Genomic DNA, 16,389 nt, shown 5'->3' with positions numbered 1-16,389 from the left:
CGCGATGTATAAAAATTTTCGTTTGTCGCAGACGCGCAACAAGTTGTATATATATGGTTTGGAAGCTCTAATGAACAAAAAATACACACCATGCTGATTAGAGAAGCTTTTTTTTTGCACAAAAAATTCTCTAGAATATTCCGCAAAGTTCATCTTCAAGGATACCCATGTGTGAACTCCCATAATTCAAACATTTATAGAGACATTAAGCAAATTCTATGCTGTTTTTTCTTACATTCATATGTGCGCTTTCACTTTGAAACAAGCGCGGGTCACCCCTGTGGTTGATGGGTCACACGCGTTAGGAATAATTTATTATGTATGTATATAATTAATTATGTACTAAATATTGTTGATCAATAGTACCTACTGATAATGAAACCATTAATCGATGATCATTTGTTAGTTTTGAAATTAATTCGTACTCTTGGTTAACACGTTGAGGGCTGTGTTACACTTATGCACAATAATTTCATTTTTTACGTGAATGAAAAAGTAATTGTGATTTAAGAATTTCTTTTCGTAGAATAATTTAGGGTAGAATATTCTTAGAGCTTTGTTAATTCACACGTAAAATATGTAATTTATTAGAGTATTTTACACAGCATCGTCAATCTCAATAAATCAACAAAAAAACATTGTTTTGGTCAATTGTACGTCAGACGAGCTTTTTATGGGAGATCATCTTAATCCAAAAAAAAAAACGAACGTATAGCGTATGAAAGCTCAGACAGTCGAAAAACATTTTAATAATCTTTTAAAAAATGACATTCACTTAACCTCAAAGTTAAGACGTCTTTAAACGGATTTAAAAAAAAAAACAATTCCTTATTATTATATTTTATTGCTATTTTTTATCCCGAAAATACTACTTTGCAATTAAAATTGTTTTTACTCAAACTCTAAAGTTCAAAAACATACCTCTATGATGTCATTAATTGTGTTAAAATAAATACAAGTTTAATGAATTACATAGTTTTAATAAATTAAAAAAAAAATAATAAACGTGGTTTTTCTACCCATTGATAATCACATAGGTAAATAAAAAACTGTCAAAGAATTTGGTCAAACAGGTGCTGTCAAACTAGTTCTGTCAAAAGAATCCTGTTTAGTTTTATTTCAAATGTCAAATTGACGTGTAAAAAAATCAATATCCGTATCGAACAACATAAACACTGTGTAATTTATCAAATAAACTTTGTTTTGCTTTTTTTTGAGCGCGTGCTCCGTGTGATTCCCATTAATGTCACAGCGTGCGACATAAAATAGAATTAAACATGACAATTCCAGAAGCGTAAATTGATAAAGAGCACAAAATCATTTAATTACTTTGACCATGAATCTCATAACAATGTTTTTTTTCTTCTTTTATTCTTCATCATATCTTCTTATATACATTTACCCCAGGAAAAGCAAATAATACTGGAAAAAAATAACACTCAAATATCCATTAAAAATTATATCACCATAAAAATATATGTATGACTGTGTGCTATGTTTGAAATTCTTCGTGCCGCAACGTTGCGGATGGAAGCAAATTGATCATCATTGGCGAATCATTTACTTCCATCACACGAGAGGATTAATCTAATAAAATATAAAAAAAAAATCTTCTTTGCTATGAGATTCATGGCAATGAAAAAATTTTTTTTCTCTCTCGCAATCCATTCATTATATAGAAATTCAGATTTTTTTTCTTTACCTGATAAATTGATTCATGAAGAAATGCATAAATAAAATTTCCACGTGCTCCTAACACACACACACAGACACGTAGATAGTGAAGAAATGAAAGGTGAAAGAGAAAGATTGGAATATTTTAATTCAATTTCCCCTCATTGAACGTGTTAAGGCCATAAAAGGCATAACTTTGATTTAGGACTTCACACTGAAATTATCCTTTTTTCTATTAAACATTGTTGAATGCTAGAAGAAGCCACACTATGTCATTTTATTAATATTTTAATTTGTCTCTCTCACTAAACATTCATCATTTTCCATCCCACTTTCTTTCACTATCATGGAAATCAATTTGAAATATATTATGTATAGTAGGTAGGTAGGTAGGTATATAAAGTCGATTTATCTGTCGTGAAAACACACGTCAACAATTTCGTGGGGCTCTTTTTTTTCTACACCGCAATATTTCTTTCAAAAGGGGGGTTTTATATGCCTAACAACAAAATGAAAGTTATAGCAAGGAACCCCGACGATGTTCACTCGACAAATTCTCCGGCAAAACTGATTTATTACAAAGTCTGTGGCGTTGATACCCGAAAAAGAGATTTTTTTCCAACCTCTTGGAACATCCAAAACGGACAAAAAAAAATGGAAATAATAACACAAAAGTCTCTAAATACATATGCATTTTTACTGTCCAGACTAAAGCCACACACACATTCATACAAAATTTCTCGTGTAAAAGGGAAGTCGGAGGAGTAGAGAGTGAAGGAAGCGAAAAAAAAAGAGAAAAGATTTTCGTTAAGGTGAATAATTTTGTGAAAGAAGCTCACACACCATGTGCCCCCGAAGACACTCACATGGAGGTGTCGTGTGTAGAAAAAACAGGACGAATGGAGGCAACAAAAGCTCCAAGGATACAACATTTTAGTTTTATTGTCCAAAAAAAAATGAATTTCGTTTGCTTTTAGTATTCCTTCCCAATTTTTTTTCGTTCTCTCTCTCTTCCACCTCGCACCCTAATAACCCCCCCATATATCCAACAAAAGGTCTCCGGATCAATGTTTCGCCTCAAGGCATTACAGCAGAGATTGACGAAGATGATTGTGGAGATCAGAGTCTGGGATATCTCTTGTGGTGTTGTACACCTTCAGCAGCACAAATTAATCTCATTTTTTCTTGTCTCACAAAGTTCTCTTCTTCAAAGATCCATGAGCTCTTTCTACCCTAAAAAATTGCTTTTTGCTAAATACACTAATATCACGCAGTGCAGCTTTAATCTCTGTTGCTAAAAAAAAACGTTTCAGCTCAAAGCTTTTTTTGCTGATATTTATTCAACTAGGTAACATAATTCTAACTCAAAGCTCAAAGAAACTTTCTCATAAAAAACTTAATTTTCTTTCATTTCCTTTCTGATTATTTTTCTTTATAATAAATTCTTTTATGTCACACATGGGGTTAAGGCTGTACTGTGTGACCCCCTCTGTTTGCCCCAAGGACAACCAAAGTGAAGCACCAAATTTAGCCAAAACACAGTATGATTCAGTATATTATGTATGACAAAATAGTGTCCCATTTGCCAAAACTTCCCCTTTGACCATCGCCTATATAGCAAAAATAAAATGAGCTCATACATAAAATGACAAATAATTCACTTCTCATTTGTCACGTACACTCCATGCCATCAGTCATGCTTTTGTGATGGAGATATTAAACAAGGAAACATTCGTTGGGTCTTTCTCTTTGAAGGTGATACACTGAGGGACGGAAGGAGGTACTATCACCTTATCAAGATTAAATAATAAACGCCCAAAAAAAAATTCGAGGTTAACGAATTTCATACACAATTTCATTTTATCACTCATGTTGAAAAAAAAATATATGGAGACCTTTTGCAAATAAATTTCGCAATGTGCGAACTTTTTTTTTGTCCCCTTTATCGCTTTTCTTTACGCAAAAATGTTCAAGTGATTTATGGTTGGATGCTATATATACTCATAATGATAATTCCTATAAAGCTTTTTTATATTCGCATAAACCTACGTAAGAGATATTTTGATATTTAATTTTCATTTTATCCGTTAAATTTTTAAGCAAAGAAACTCCCAGAAAAAAATTCTTGAAGAAAATCTCAACAAAAAAAAACATTCTTTTGTCATTTTTGGAGAATTTTTGCTTTTCATCCAACATAAAAATATCTCTTCAGAGAAAAAAAATTGAATAACAAACATTAACATTTATTGCCGTAGAATCCGAGGGAAACCAATTGATTTTCCCCCAGTCTATGCTTGTAAAATCATAACCATCGTCGTCGTAAAAAGACTCCGCACAATTTCAAGAAAACTTCAGAGTTTTTTTTCATAGAGATGCCGCACCGACCAATGCAGACTTTATTGATGCAGAAGGTATTGTATAGTTGTAGGTAGCACCCAAGCACATTGTGGTTTTAGAGTGATGAGTTTTTGAGAAAATCATTTAATGGAACATTTCAAGAAATTCCAAGGCTGTTGAGAGGTCTGTGTTCAGTTTAAAATCACATTGAAATCCATTAAGTTGAACGATATTTTGGTGAATCTAATCAATCTCCAAAATCTTCCTCATTTTTATGTACACACACATTTTGAGGGATTGTGCGTGGAGAAGTTTTTTTTATACGTCCTTGTTCCTTTCTTGGGGTTTTTTTTATGATTCATCTCCTGAAAATCAATTTTATGAAGGAGCAGACAATGTCAAAATAAAGGTCATGTTTCTCTTCCTCTCTTCAGGTTTCCATATCTCCTCTCTTTCCCAACAACAAAAAAAATGTATAATATGGTATTTTGTATTCCCGCATCCCTGTGACCCATTTGTGGGAGGAGTACAAGGAATTTCTGTATCAAATTGCCGTCATGAAGAAGAACATGGAAGGAAGATTAATATGAAGGTGAATGTAGATGGCACAACAGGTATATAATGGAGGAGCGAGCTTTTCCTTCTCGATGCAGCCTTGAATCATTCTCAATTTCTTAAGAGATTTTTGCCTTTTTTTTATATCAAGCCCAAAGATCTCCTTGAATGAGACGATAGAAAGCCGTAAGGGGACCTCTTCTTCCTGTACTTTTTGTTGGAGGTTCTTTTTTTTGCTCTCATGTCCTTTCTTTTTTTATGTTTTAGTAACTCTCAACGACGCATAATTCCCATTCACTTAACATCTGCTCCGGATCACCACGTTATAGCGATGTAATGAAATTAGATACGATTGTTGAGCTTATCTTATTAACAGAAAGTTCTTGGGCTTCCAGGAAGATAAAATAAAGTGTTTTGGACTGACAAAGGAAACTTACTGCGCAACTCTTTCGTAATTCTCTCACTTTAGCTGTCATAATACGTAATAATATGTAATTAAATAATATAGTTTAGATTGATAATTTTCATGAAAAATTCAAAGGATTTCCGGAAACCCTTGATTTGTGAACTTCTATCTAGCAATATTGTGAGTTATCTAAGAAAATAATTGTTCTTCACTTCGGTTTAATTATTAAAGCTTTTACAAGCTTTTTTTGTAATTAATTATGTACCTACATATGTTTTGTTATGTATTTTTCTACATAAGAATTTTCTTTTAAATTAAATTTATTAAACTACAAAAAAAACTATACAAGAAAAACTTATTAATCTACCAACTTCTCTCCTATACACTTGCGTGACTCTTGTTTAATTTAAATATAAAATTTCTGATGAACTTGAAAATATTTCCTGCCACCCAAGGTCACATTGTACATACACTAAATGTAATAAAAAAAATCGTAAAATATTTCAGAGAATTTCGATAAGAAAAGAAAACAGAGAGAAAATAAATTTTGAGGTGTGTGGGAAGACATTATTTGACAATTTGTACAAACAATGCTTTGATAAAATGAGTGTGAGGAAATTCCGTGAAGATAAACAGAGAATTTTTAATCAAACAACACAAATTTGAGAAAATATATAACCAATTATGACTGTATAAAACCAGATAACTAAATAAAAAAAATACTTCCAAAATTTCTATTAGTTCAAAATTAGCGATTATTCATCATTACGTTTAAATTATCACTAATTGACACCTAATTTTTGGAGTTTTAAATTCCACTTTTTCTCACCTCTAGAATTTCAACGGCAATTTTGTTTTTTTCTTTGCAACAAAAAAAATCAAAAAGAGAATTTAATCATCCTCCTATATATATTTTTCCTTCTCTCTTTACAGAGAAATTCCATCTGAAGCAATAATAAACAATTTACTATGAGAACTTTGGCGTTCGAACTTTTGTTACTTCTTTGCACATCTCCTTCTCACTCAATCTCCTCCTCCCCATCTTTCTCACTCATTTTCTTCACTAAATGCTGTAACAACAGAGTTTCAGTAAAAATACACATCTTATGAGATCTTTACGGAGAAAGAGTAATAAAAGAAAAAGCCGGAAAACATTCCTCAAGAAAAATTTCTCTCTTTAAAAAAAAAATTAATTCTCAAGTGAAGATGCATGCGGGAAGGTTAAAAAGAAATGCAAAAATCATATTTTATACATTATTTTATGTGTTATAAGTCATTGGATAAGATCTCTGACAATTTATGGGGTTAAACGTACAGAAAAATAATCTTAAATAATGCAATGTACTGCTTTTTCACTTGAATGTGATAATAAATTTTATTTAATTCCCCCTTCGAATGCGTTAGAAGATATAGAAATTGCATCCAATCCGCAATGGTGTAAAAGAAGTCTCGGGTAAAGAATTAAAATCACCTCAATATGCCACAATAATCTTCAATTATTTCTTTTCCACTCCATTTTTCCAATCTTGAGAATTTTCTTTCTTTTATATGTTCCGTTTTTTATTTCCAATCTGTCACTCTTTTTGGTCCTCCGCGTATACCTATAAAGATCTAATAAGGTGCATCATCATGCCAAGATGCATTCAATATGATGGACATTTGAAATGTCAATTAATCAACCGCACACAACTCCAGCCAAGTTTGAAGGCAATCATCGTCACAAATCGATGATGCCGCCACACATAAAAATGAAATTAAATAATCTACAGAGCGGAAATTGAGAACATATCGCGCACGATGTCGAGTGAAACTGTGGCAGTGGAGTGGGATAGTGGATTTGTGTTCCAACAATCGCTTATACACTCACTTTATTCTGACATTTTTTCTCCAATTTTTACACCATTTCTTTTTCTTCCTTTTTTTATTATTTTTCTCGGTGATAAAATCACTAAATGGTTAATTAAATAAATTTATTATGTATACTATCATGTCAGAAATATACATTGATGGGAATGTTTTGCAAAAGACAGAAGTTGCAAGGAAAGAAATTGAGATTGTATATTGATTGAATTTGACGTTGGCAATCTTACTTCATCGGGAGATTTCCTGTGTTTAAAATCAATGTAATTTTATCGAAATAATGATCAAATTTCACAATCTACAGGTACTGCAAAGAAATATTGAAGCAGTATAATAATAAGTTAATTCATTCCTTCTTTTCAATTTTTTTTCAACAGATTCCTTGAAAATTAAAGTAATTTTATGTTTAATTCTAAGAATTTAAGAAACATCAAAAGCTGACTAAATATTTAAACGAAATTTTTAAATTTCTTGCATCTGCTTCAAGGCATTCAGCATTGATCTGTACTTTTCACCAATCTCTTACTGCATAACACAATTTACTTCAGCATACGTGTGTGTGGGAGACGTTTGGATTGCATTTCATTCCAATCAACAAAGAGAGATTGAGGAAATAGCAAAATTTTCCGCCAATGCGCTTATATATGGCGAAAAAAAAAAGCCCAGCAAGACAAAATCGATTCGCTTTCTCTCCACTGTTTTCATAACAAACATAATTTTGTTTCACACAAAAATCCAAAACACTTTCCCATCATGACTTTTTCTTCACCCGCGCACACGGTTGAATCACGTCAAAAAAAAAACTAATTTTATCTTTTCTCCTCATGTTGGATGGAAGGCTTTCCACGAAATCGCACAAAACCATCCGTATGCCATTCACCCAAAAAAAAGAGAAAAGCCTTTTATACTATTGGGAATTGAGAAAAGAGACATGCAAAGGAGAGTTGATCACGTTGATGTGAAGATAAATAAAAAGGTGAATTAATTGAGTATTGAATGGTGTATAATGCCATTTGGATGTAGTTCAATTTCACAAGCACACAAATTAGCAAATATATATACCGTGAGTTGTTTGAGAAGAAATTGCAAGAGAAAAAGCCATTTTAGTGATAAATCTCTAATTGGTGGGTATATTCAACGAGAAATTGGAGAAATTCATGCAAAAGCTCATTCAGCAACTATTTCTCTTCTTATCACATTTTGCAGATTAGAAGGAATTTAATTAAATGGCTATAAATGCAAAAATATATGGAGATATTTTCTTGAGAGAAAAATAGAATAAAATACTCAATTTTGCAGAATTTTCTTTTAAAACTAATTTTATGTATAAATTAAATAAATTTTGTGTTGAGTAAATAAACCAATTCAGGATTAAAATTATTTCTGTATTTTTGTTAAAAAAAAATTGGAAAAGCTTCAATTGTTCTTTATTGAACTCTTTAGAGCTTTTCTTTTAAATCCAAAATATTAAAATTAATAGAATTTTAAGTTTAAAAGTTCAACATTAATTAAATTAAAATATAGAAAGAAAAAACAATTAAAAAGCTCCATAATATTATCTGATTAAAACTTATAAAATCTTTTTTTACGATAGAATTTGAGAAAGAACTTTTCCGCTACAACAGAATAAAAACATAATTAGCAGGTAAGACAGGTAAGTAAATAATGACCCCACTACTTCCAGAAAATTACTTGTAGTGGTGTTTACACATTTTATGACGAAATATTTTGCGAAAAATGCTAATGGAAAACTTAATTCAATTATCGAATTTTCTTTTACATCACACCTCTCTCATATAAATATAAATTTTTCAACACTTTTGCAATACTTTATAAGGTGTGCTAGAGTGTGCGCAAAAAAAAGTAGGTACATAAAGTATATAGTTGTGCCGAAAGAGATTCAATTTGAGGTCTTTTCGCGAGACAGCATAAGAGGCAAAAATTGCATAAAGGGAAAGTGTTTTTATTTCTTCATGTGTTTTTTTTAGAGAGTTTTGTGAGAAATAACCCACAAAATGTAAATGACTCTCACATCTTTACATGAAATGAAAGAAAAAATATTGCCAGCACGTACCATATTGCAAATTTCCTTAATGCAAAATAGTGCATTACAGTGAAAATCCTTTCTTTTTGTATTTGCTATATATGTGTGTTTTGTTGCGCTATAAATTGGAAAAATAAACACACGTGGTGAAATTTAAATAAATCACCATTATTGTTGAGAAGTATGTGCGAGAGAGTGAGAAGGAGAATACAAAAAATGCATTGAGAACAATGCTGCAATAAAAGCTCTTTAGTGTGAGCTCTAGTTTTTTTTTTAAAACACATATAAAGCACTCAATATTATATTTTACTGCATTTCTTTTGAGAGCTCTATTCACCTTCTCATTTGGAAAAAGAGATAAAACAGCACAAAGTGTTGGGAACTTATTTAATTTTTTATGAGGGCACAAAAGGGTTAAAATTACGTTTAATTTCGCTTTTGCAATATTTGTCCTTTCTCATTTGGAAAGAAAAAAACTTTTTTTTTCTTTTTCACAAGAAAACCACCAAAAACTCATTAAGCTTTTATGGATAAATTTTTTGCACAAAAAGTACTTCAAGTTTCGATTGTTATTCGTGTGCAAATTGCTGGCAAAAACAATTCGCACAAAATATCAACTCACAGACGGCAAAATGTGAGAGATGTTGGTGCACTCAATTGGATACTTTCACTAAATACCACTTATAGGAGTTATTTAAACATGAAACCACTCATATATACCACCTTAAGACGCATTATAGTACCCGCGCGATTGCGGCACATTTAGCAGCTTTTAAGTGCACAAAATTGAGAAATTTTTCACCTCTCGATGCCTGCTCGGCACAAATTGCAAAAACTTCTCACATACATACATATATGGTGTGTAGGAGTTTAAAATGGCAATAAAGTTACGAGCTTTTCAGTGATTATTGAAGTTTCATATACCCCTTAGGACATTACTAAAAAACTAAACCTTTTTCTTGTCCATAAGGGCACATAATACATATAGCATAGCGCACAAAAACTTATCTTGAGTATGCAATTATTGCAATTTGAAATGCACACACAAAAAAAAACTAAAATAAAAGAAGACGAAATGTGAAACGATAAAATTTCTCCTGGAGAAAATTTTTCCAATTTCTCACGTGTGAAAAGAAAATATTTTTAGAAAATTACACATATCTATATCGTTTTGAATAAGGTGATTAAACCCACCTTCTTTTCACTCCGACGAAGTTTTCGACGTGAAAATTTCACAAAACCCAACGACACGAGTCATCTGAGCACGTTTTTGCAAGAATTTTCTTTTGTTTCGGGGTGAAAGCGAACAAAATCAAAGGAGATTGCCAATAAAATATTTAGGGTGTAAAGAGATGATGTGTGTGTGTACATTTCGTGGAATTGAAAATACTGAAAAATTGCAAACAATAAAAATGAACAATAGGAAATCTGTATCACCCAGGTGGGATAGAGGTATATATGATTGAAAGCAAATTCCAACGAGTGCTCAACCATTGAGGAAAAATAACGCCCATAACATTAATTGAAAAATCTATAAAGAAAAAATATATTATTTAAGGTTTATGGCATCTTTTTCCAGGAATTTTAACTCATTTTTATTTACTTTTAATACAAAAATAAAATTGAAAATTACAACTTTTCCAATTAAGGATAAAAGAAAAATTTGTAATGATTTTTTTTGGAAGATTATTAAAAGAAAAATTATGTTTTTATTAATTCTTAATAAAATTACGCCAAAATAAAAAGAGTTCTATTGAAAAATACTTTTTAGGAATAATGAAACTTTAATTTTTTTAAGCGTTACAATATTTTTAATTTAAGAAAAAAAAATTCTTTTCCGGAAAGTAAAACCCAGAATAAACGTTTCTTCCCTTCTTAAAAAGAATATATCACCTTTAAAAGAAAAACTCAGAATTTCAGAGCATTTGTTTTGGAATTTCTCAGGATGTTTCAGGTAATACTCAAAAAGGAACTTTCTTCCTTGAACACAAAAAAAGGACACACACACGACGTGGGTGGTCGAACTTTACTCCATCATCTTTTGACCTTCTTCTGCTCTTTCTCTGACCTTCCACTCCTTGGGTATATCTCCACATCCTTATATGCTTTACCGGGAGGACAAGCACTTGACAAAGAGAACTATCGCTAAAGCAAGTACAGAAAAAAATGGAAGAAAAAGGTTGGAAAATTTATGTGAGTGCAACCAAGAGGCCAAACATAAATCTCTCTTTGTCACAACAGACACCCAACAATTCATTTAAATAACAAATCGATTCTGGTTTTTGTGGTCAATTGGACTGTATTTATGTGTGCAATTGCTACTTTACGATGATTGAAATATTGCAATAATAATAAAAGCCGGGTGTATGTATGTTTACACATGATGGAAAGTCTCTCTCCCCCGCCATTTCCACAAATGCCCTTGATATAGTGCCTTAATTGCAAAAGTGGCGTTAGGCGCACAATCGACATTATATGATGTTAATTACACATAATAAATAAATAAATAAATATAGGTATATATAGAAAAAAAACTAATTGTTCAGAATAAGTCGTAATAGAAAGAGAAAACAATTTTCTTGATATAGACAGAAAGAGTAATTAAGGGGAAAAATTCCGGGAAATAAACAAAGGATAGAAGATTCATTTCGCAATGGTTGTTCACAAAGTTCTGTTATTTTTTTTTTATTTATTATTAACTGCTTTCAAATTCAAAAAAATAATTAGTTAAGAGTCCTTAAACATAAACTCCTTATGAGCGCTGTTGTGCTGCTTGTTGAATCAGCTAACTCATCCAAGAATCAGCAAGTTCCTTTTAAAAATCCTAAACTATCAATAATTAGGAAATGTTGTATTTATTTTAGAAAAAGAACTTTGTGAACAACCAACCTCATCCCATTAAGGATTCAGAAAGAAACTTGTGTGAAAATAAATTGATTTTTTTTAGAATAAATAACATGAAAAATCGAACTTACCATGAAATAGAGGGAGGAAATTTTTTCCTGAAAAGATTTTTCAATGATAGAATTATACAAGAAAATACAATTTTTTGTGAATTAATTTACTAAAAAAAAAACGAGTCATGGCAATAAATTGAATAAATCTTATAAAATATAAAATGATTCTATATATATAATTACACAGATAATTCCGTGTGAATTGAAAATTGTTTATTAATTTTAGCATCTTATATGTGGTTGATATACCGGAAGAGATGATGAATGATTTTTCTCAAATCCGTTAACATCACATGAGTCTCTATGTATATATTTCTGTACTTGAGATTTTTGCAAATGTATAATATTTCTCACACATCTCCCATACATACGCACACACACACCCATTTATATTCTAAATGCTTTTAACAATAATAAAACTTGAACAATTTATTGTTTGCCTTTTGAGAACCCCCGTCATCGCATTGACATTGAAAATGTTGCCAAAATAGTGTAAACTTCTCATTCATATATAGAAAATGTAAAATATACAGAGAGAATATATAGCACAGTGCAGAATAGCGTTATATATATAACGATGGATAAATGTTATTTTGAGGTGAAAAACGAATAAAAAAAAAAGAATTTGGCACATGCCTCAGAAACTTCCCACTTTTCTATACCTCGAACATACTCATAGAGCAAAACTTTTAAAATAAACACCCGCACGCTTGTAGGAAGTGAAACAATTTGCAAATAGGATACATCTCTTCGCAAAATACTAAACTATATAATTTACACATATTTCTTTTTAATATCCCCGGTGCGTGTTACATAACGAATTCTCAAATTAATTTGCCATGGGAGAAAAAATATGTTTATTCTCTTTTTTTTCACCTCTAATTGGTAGAAAAAATCAATATATAAAAATAGTTTATAACTGTTAATGCCGTATTTAAAACATGTTCATTTAACCTCGTGCACATGGCACGGTAGTGCGTGGAATGTGCGCCATGGACTAAACGCACCCGCTCTGTAGGCACTATACCTACAAATTGTAGATAGATTACCTTTCGCTAATGAAATACCAATTGAAGTTATACTTTCACATTTACACGTTTCTTATGAGAAAAAACAAATCAAACAACTCTTTTAAAAGTAAAACCAACAGAATAGAACTTTGATTTGAAATAATTCACGCACACCTTATTGCCGGCATTCAACACTCCCCATGACACAAAAAAAACTAAGAAACAAGCCTATGAGCTCAAAGTAAAGCCCTCATTCTAAATAAAATGCTTTGAAGTCATTGATTTTATTGAGATATCGACAAAATTGAAAGCTCCAGAAGGTGCGTAAACTTGCTAAATTTTCATACTCTTACAACGTCCATATATCAAAAACTTTAACCACTTGGTGTGCTCAAGACCACAAACCAAAAGCTTTCTGTTTACGATAACATTTCCCTAGCCTCAAGTTTCACTTCCTCCTTCTCGCGCGCACAGATCAATTGTGAAGGTTTTTTGAAAGATCACCGCAAAAACCAACCCTTATCCTTGATTCATTTCCTACCGCGACATTTGAAAGTATAACAACATATACCTACATTAAGAAAAAAAAACCTCCTCATCCTCACAGCGAAATCTTTCTCACATGCTATATATAGGTACGTTCCTTCTATGCTCTTTTTTGCCTTCTTCTTCGGCTCACCATTATCATCATCGCGTTTAAATGCGAAACGTCTGGAAGTTAATTCAATTCGCATGACCTTGTCTCACTAATACACAGATTCAAGGATTTTTTCTCCATCGCGCTTTTATATATAGCAAACGTGTGAACTATACATATGCCGTGTGGTATTAACTTTGAATAAAAAGACTCTCCATTGCACATTGCATGAAACAAAAAAGCTGCAATTTGCAGTTCGAATGCAAATAAAATCACATTTTATTTCCCATGGCGTTTCCAATTGTAATCGCGAGCGCGGTGAAAAAAAAATGATAAGGCCATGTTGTTTATTCTGGTGCGGAATTGTATTTTTATTACTAGAGGAATAGAGCAACTCGCTATATGCGACAAACCTCAAAAGGTGTTTTAGAATACAAAATAATAAATAAATAAACGTGAAAAAAGGGAACAATAAAGTAATTCAGAGTGAATATATGTATATTATTAATCAAATATATAGTAAGAGAGATAAAAAACATCGCCCCAAAAAAATATAGAGAAACGAATGATATTGAAATGATATAACATAAGCAATCATAGCCCCATATGTATATACCAAATACCAACAACTATCACGTTGTAGTGTAATTAGTATGATTAAAAGAGACACATTTTGTACATAACCTGAGAGAGACATAGACATTTTCGCATGTGGTTGAGCATGAAAAAAAGGTATATAATAATCGAGGAAGTTATTCGAGGTCAGAAGTGAGAAAAGTATAAAAACCGCACACACATATTTTGTCGTGATGACGCTATAGTGGCTTAAGCTTTGCGGTCATCATTGCTTTTAGAATTAATTGCTACTCTGTGAGAGTTAAACTTTTTATCATGCACTCAGCGGTAAGTTTATCACCTCCTCCATGTGCTATGGGGGGTATGAGTCTGTACATATCCTCGAGTATTAGGAAAAGCTATGTTGCCCACTGTTAATCCATTAAACTGTGACAAATTGTACATCATTTCGCAAGGACACGGCTTTATTTCTCACAAACTAACACTCTTACAGGTGCGTGTGGCATACTACCTTCAGCACCGCTACAGCGAGACAGACAACAAGTCTGAAATGATTGACTTAAGTCATAAAAGAAGCTTGCTAAATAGACTAACTTTGAAATTTTATGCTAAAAAAATTCTGGCGAAAGAAAATCAGATTCTACCTATAAAGAAGTTTGCCTAACTATTCAGGGCCTGATGAAGAGGGTAATCATACACGAAATGTCACACAAAACCAAATAGAGAGTCAGCCTAAGTCTGCCATAATTGTCCGAATAATCTAAAACTTTGCAAAACAGATAAACTAAACTGTATTCTAATAGCTTTTTACCTAGCTATTCAGGACCTGAAGAAAACGGTTATAATACTCGAAGTGTCATTCTTGAAAAACAGAGAGATAGTTATTCAACTTTTTCCTAAGCTATGACATAAATTAACCTGATATTTAGGCAGAATTTTAAACCAATAAAAATCTTATCAAGCAACCAGTAAAATAAACATAAATTCAAAACAAGCTTTCAGCACTGACATTTCACACAAAATAACTCAAAAAAAAACTTTCCCATCGCACCACAAACCACCTCTCACAGACTTCTGCGTAATTCAATTAGATTATTGTAATTTAGCCACATTACGAAATTAACTAATATTTGAATGTGAGCAGAAAGGAATATAACTTTTTGCACGGTCGCGAATTTGGGTCGATTTGATTTTCTCTCGTTTGGCTTCGAATTAAATGAAAAAAAAAAGTTCGCTCCATGTGACCCTCAGTTGTAAATGTGAGTCACCGCCATGACCAACAAAACACACCCCCAAAATCGAGGTGACATCCAGAGTTGTAGGGCATCCTTGGAAAATCATGAGAGACGCAACCAGAGGGTTGTGTGTATGCTTTATAATTTTCTAGACCACCCATTTACTCGCGCATTAGTGTCACCTCCATTGCGCGCATTTCATCAACCCTCCACCGCACACACATCGAAGAAAAATCACAAACCGCCCCCATCATAAGCATTTCCCAGTCATCCATTTCCTAGTAATAACACCCCATCTCTTTCACGCCTATACTACCATGACGAAGTGACGAAGCTTTTTTTTCTTTATTCCACAACGCTCTTTTTAATATTTTAATGTGCGGCGTTCGAAATTGAATATATAAAAATTGGGTCAGTGAATTTAACTCAAATAAGTGCAGAAACCATCCAAAAATTGGGTTAATTATCCCACACTTGGAGAATTCTTTTTTATTCTTGCTCTCTCTTTTTCTCCTTCTTTGCAACCCAGAAAAATAGCACAATTGAATACAACGAAAACATGCTATTTACACATTAATTTTTATCTCCCTCGTGAATGGGGTTTGCAACAGGATAAAGTACATTTGGGTCGATTAGGCTGAATAACTGATGTGCAATGAAATGTAGTACGTTGGTCGTAAAAAATATATGTATACATACATATGGGATTTTCAATTAAGAAGAAGAGGACAAAATGGAGTATAAACTGATTGTGTGGAAACCTTTTCCCATAATTCTGTGTTTAATGCTGCAACATAAAGATCCGTGTTTAAAGATTAACTATCATATGTAGATTAGAAGGGATGTTTTCCTTTTTAATTGTTTTAGTTTGTATAGTTTTAGGGAGAATTATATATAACGTTATTTTGTGCAAACTATGATATTTTCTTTTTCGACACAGATGAGTAAACCAAGTTGGGCTTAACAGAATTTAGCCCCAATCCAAATTGACCTAATCTTAAAACCTGAAAACCTTTTAGGATTTAATCCCGATTTAAGAATCTAACTTTAGGCCAAAAACTTACTAAGAGCCTAAAAAATCAAACCCAGCTTAACCAA

At 32.0% G+C, this 16,389-nt stretch overlaps 2 protein-coding genes across 5 annotated transcripts in view; one reads left to right on the top strand and one right to left on the bottom strand.

The window, feature by feature from the left end:
* The window catches only part of LOC129787307 (DNA-binding protein RFX2), an 865,065-nt gene that overhangs the window by 210,300 nt on the left and 638,376 nt on the right, over positions 1-16,389 (top strand). The window lies entirely within an intron of this gene.
* LOC129787338 (protein roadkill) overlaps positions 1-16,389 on the bottom strand; it is a 137,330-nt gene that overhangs the window by 25,231 nt on the left and 95,710 nt on the right. Inside the window, exon 3 of one of the 3 annotated variants that reach the window (XM_055822874.1) lies at positions 11,852-11,878. The exons of 1 other annotated variant lie outside the window; for it this stretch is intronic. Coding sequence is in view for 1 of the 2 variants with exons in the window: in XM_055822873.1 (XP_055678848.1) it covers positions 1,703-1,731 (29 nt within the window). In the remaining variant the exon portion in view is untranslated. Of the gene's footprint in view, positions 1-1,702; positions 8,594-11,851; positions 11,879-16,389 lie in introns of those variants that run through there. One more of the 3 variants, XM_055822873.1, reaches the window with a different exon arrangement.

Source organism: Lutzomyia longipalpis, chromosome 1 (genome assembly GCF_024334085.1).
Source record: "Lutzomyia longipalpis isolate SR_M1_2022 chromosome 1, ASM2433408v1".
Lineage (NCBI taxonomy): Eukaryota > Metazoa > Arthropoda > Insecta > Diptera > Psychodidae > Lutzomyia > Lutzomyia longipalpis.
Note: the sequence above shows the minus strand (reverse complement) of the source record. Positions and strands in the feature narration are given on the sequence as shown.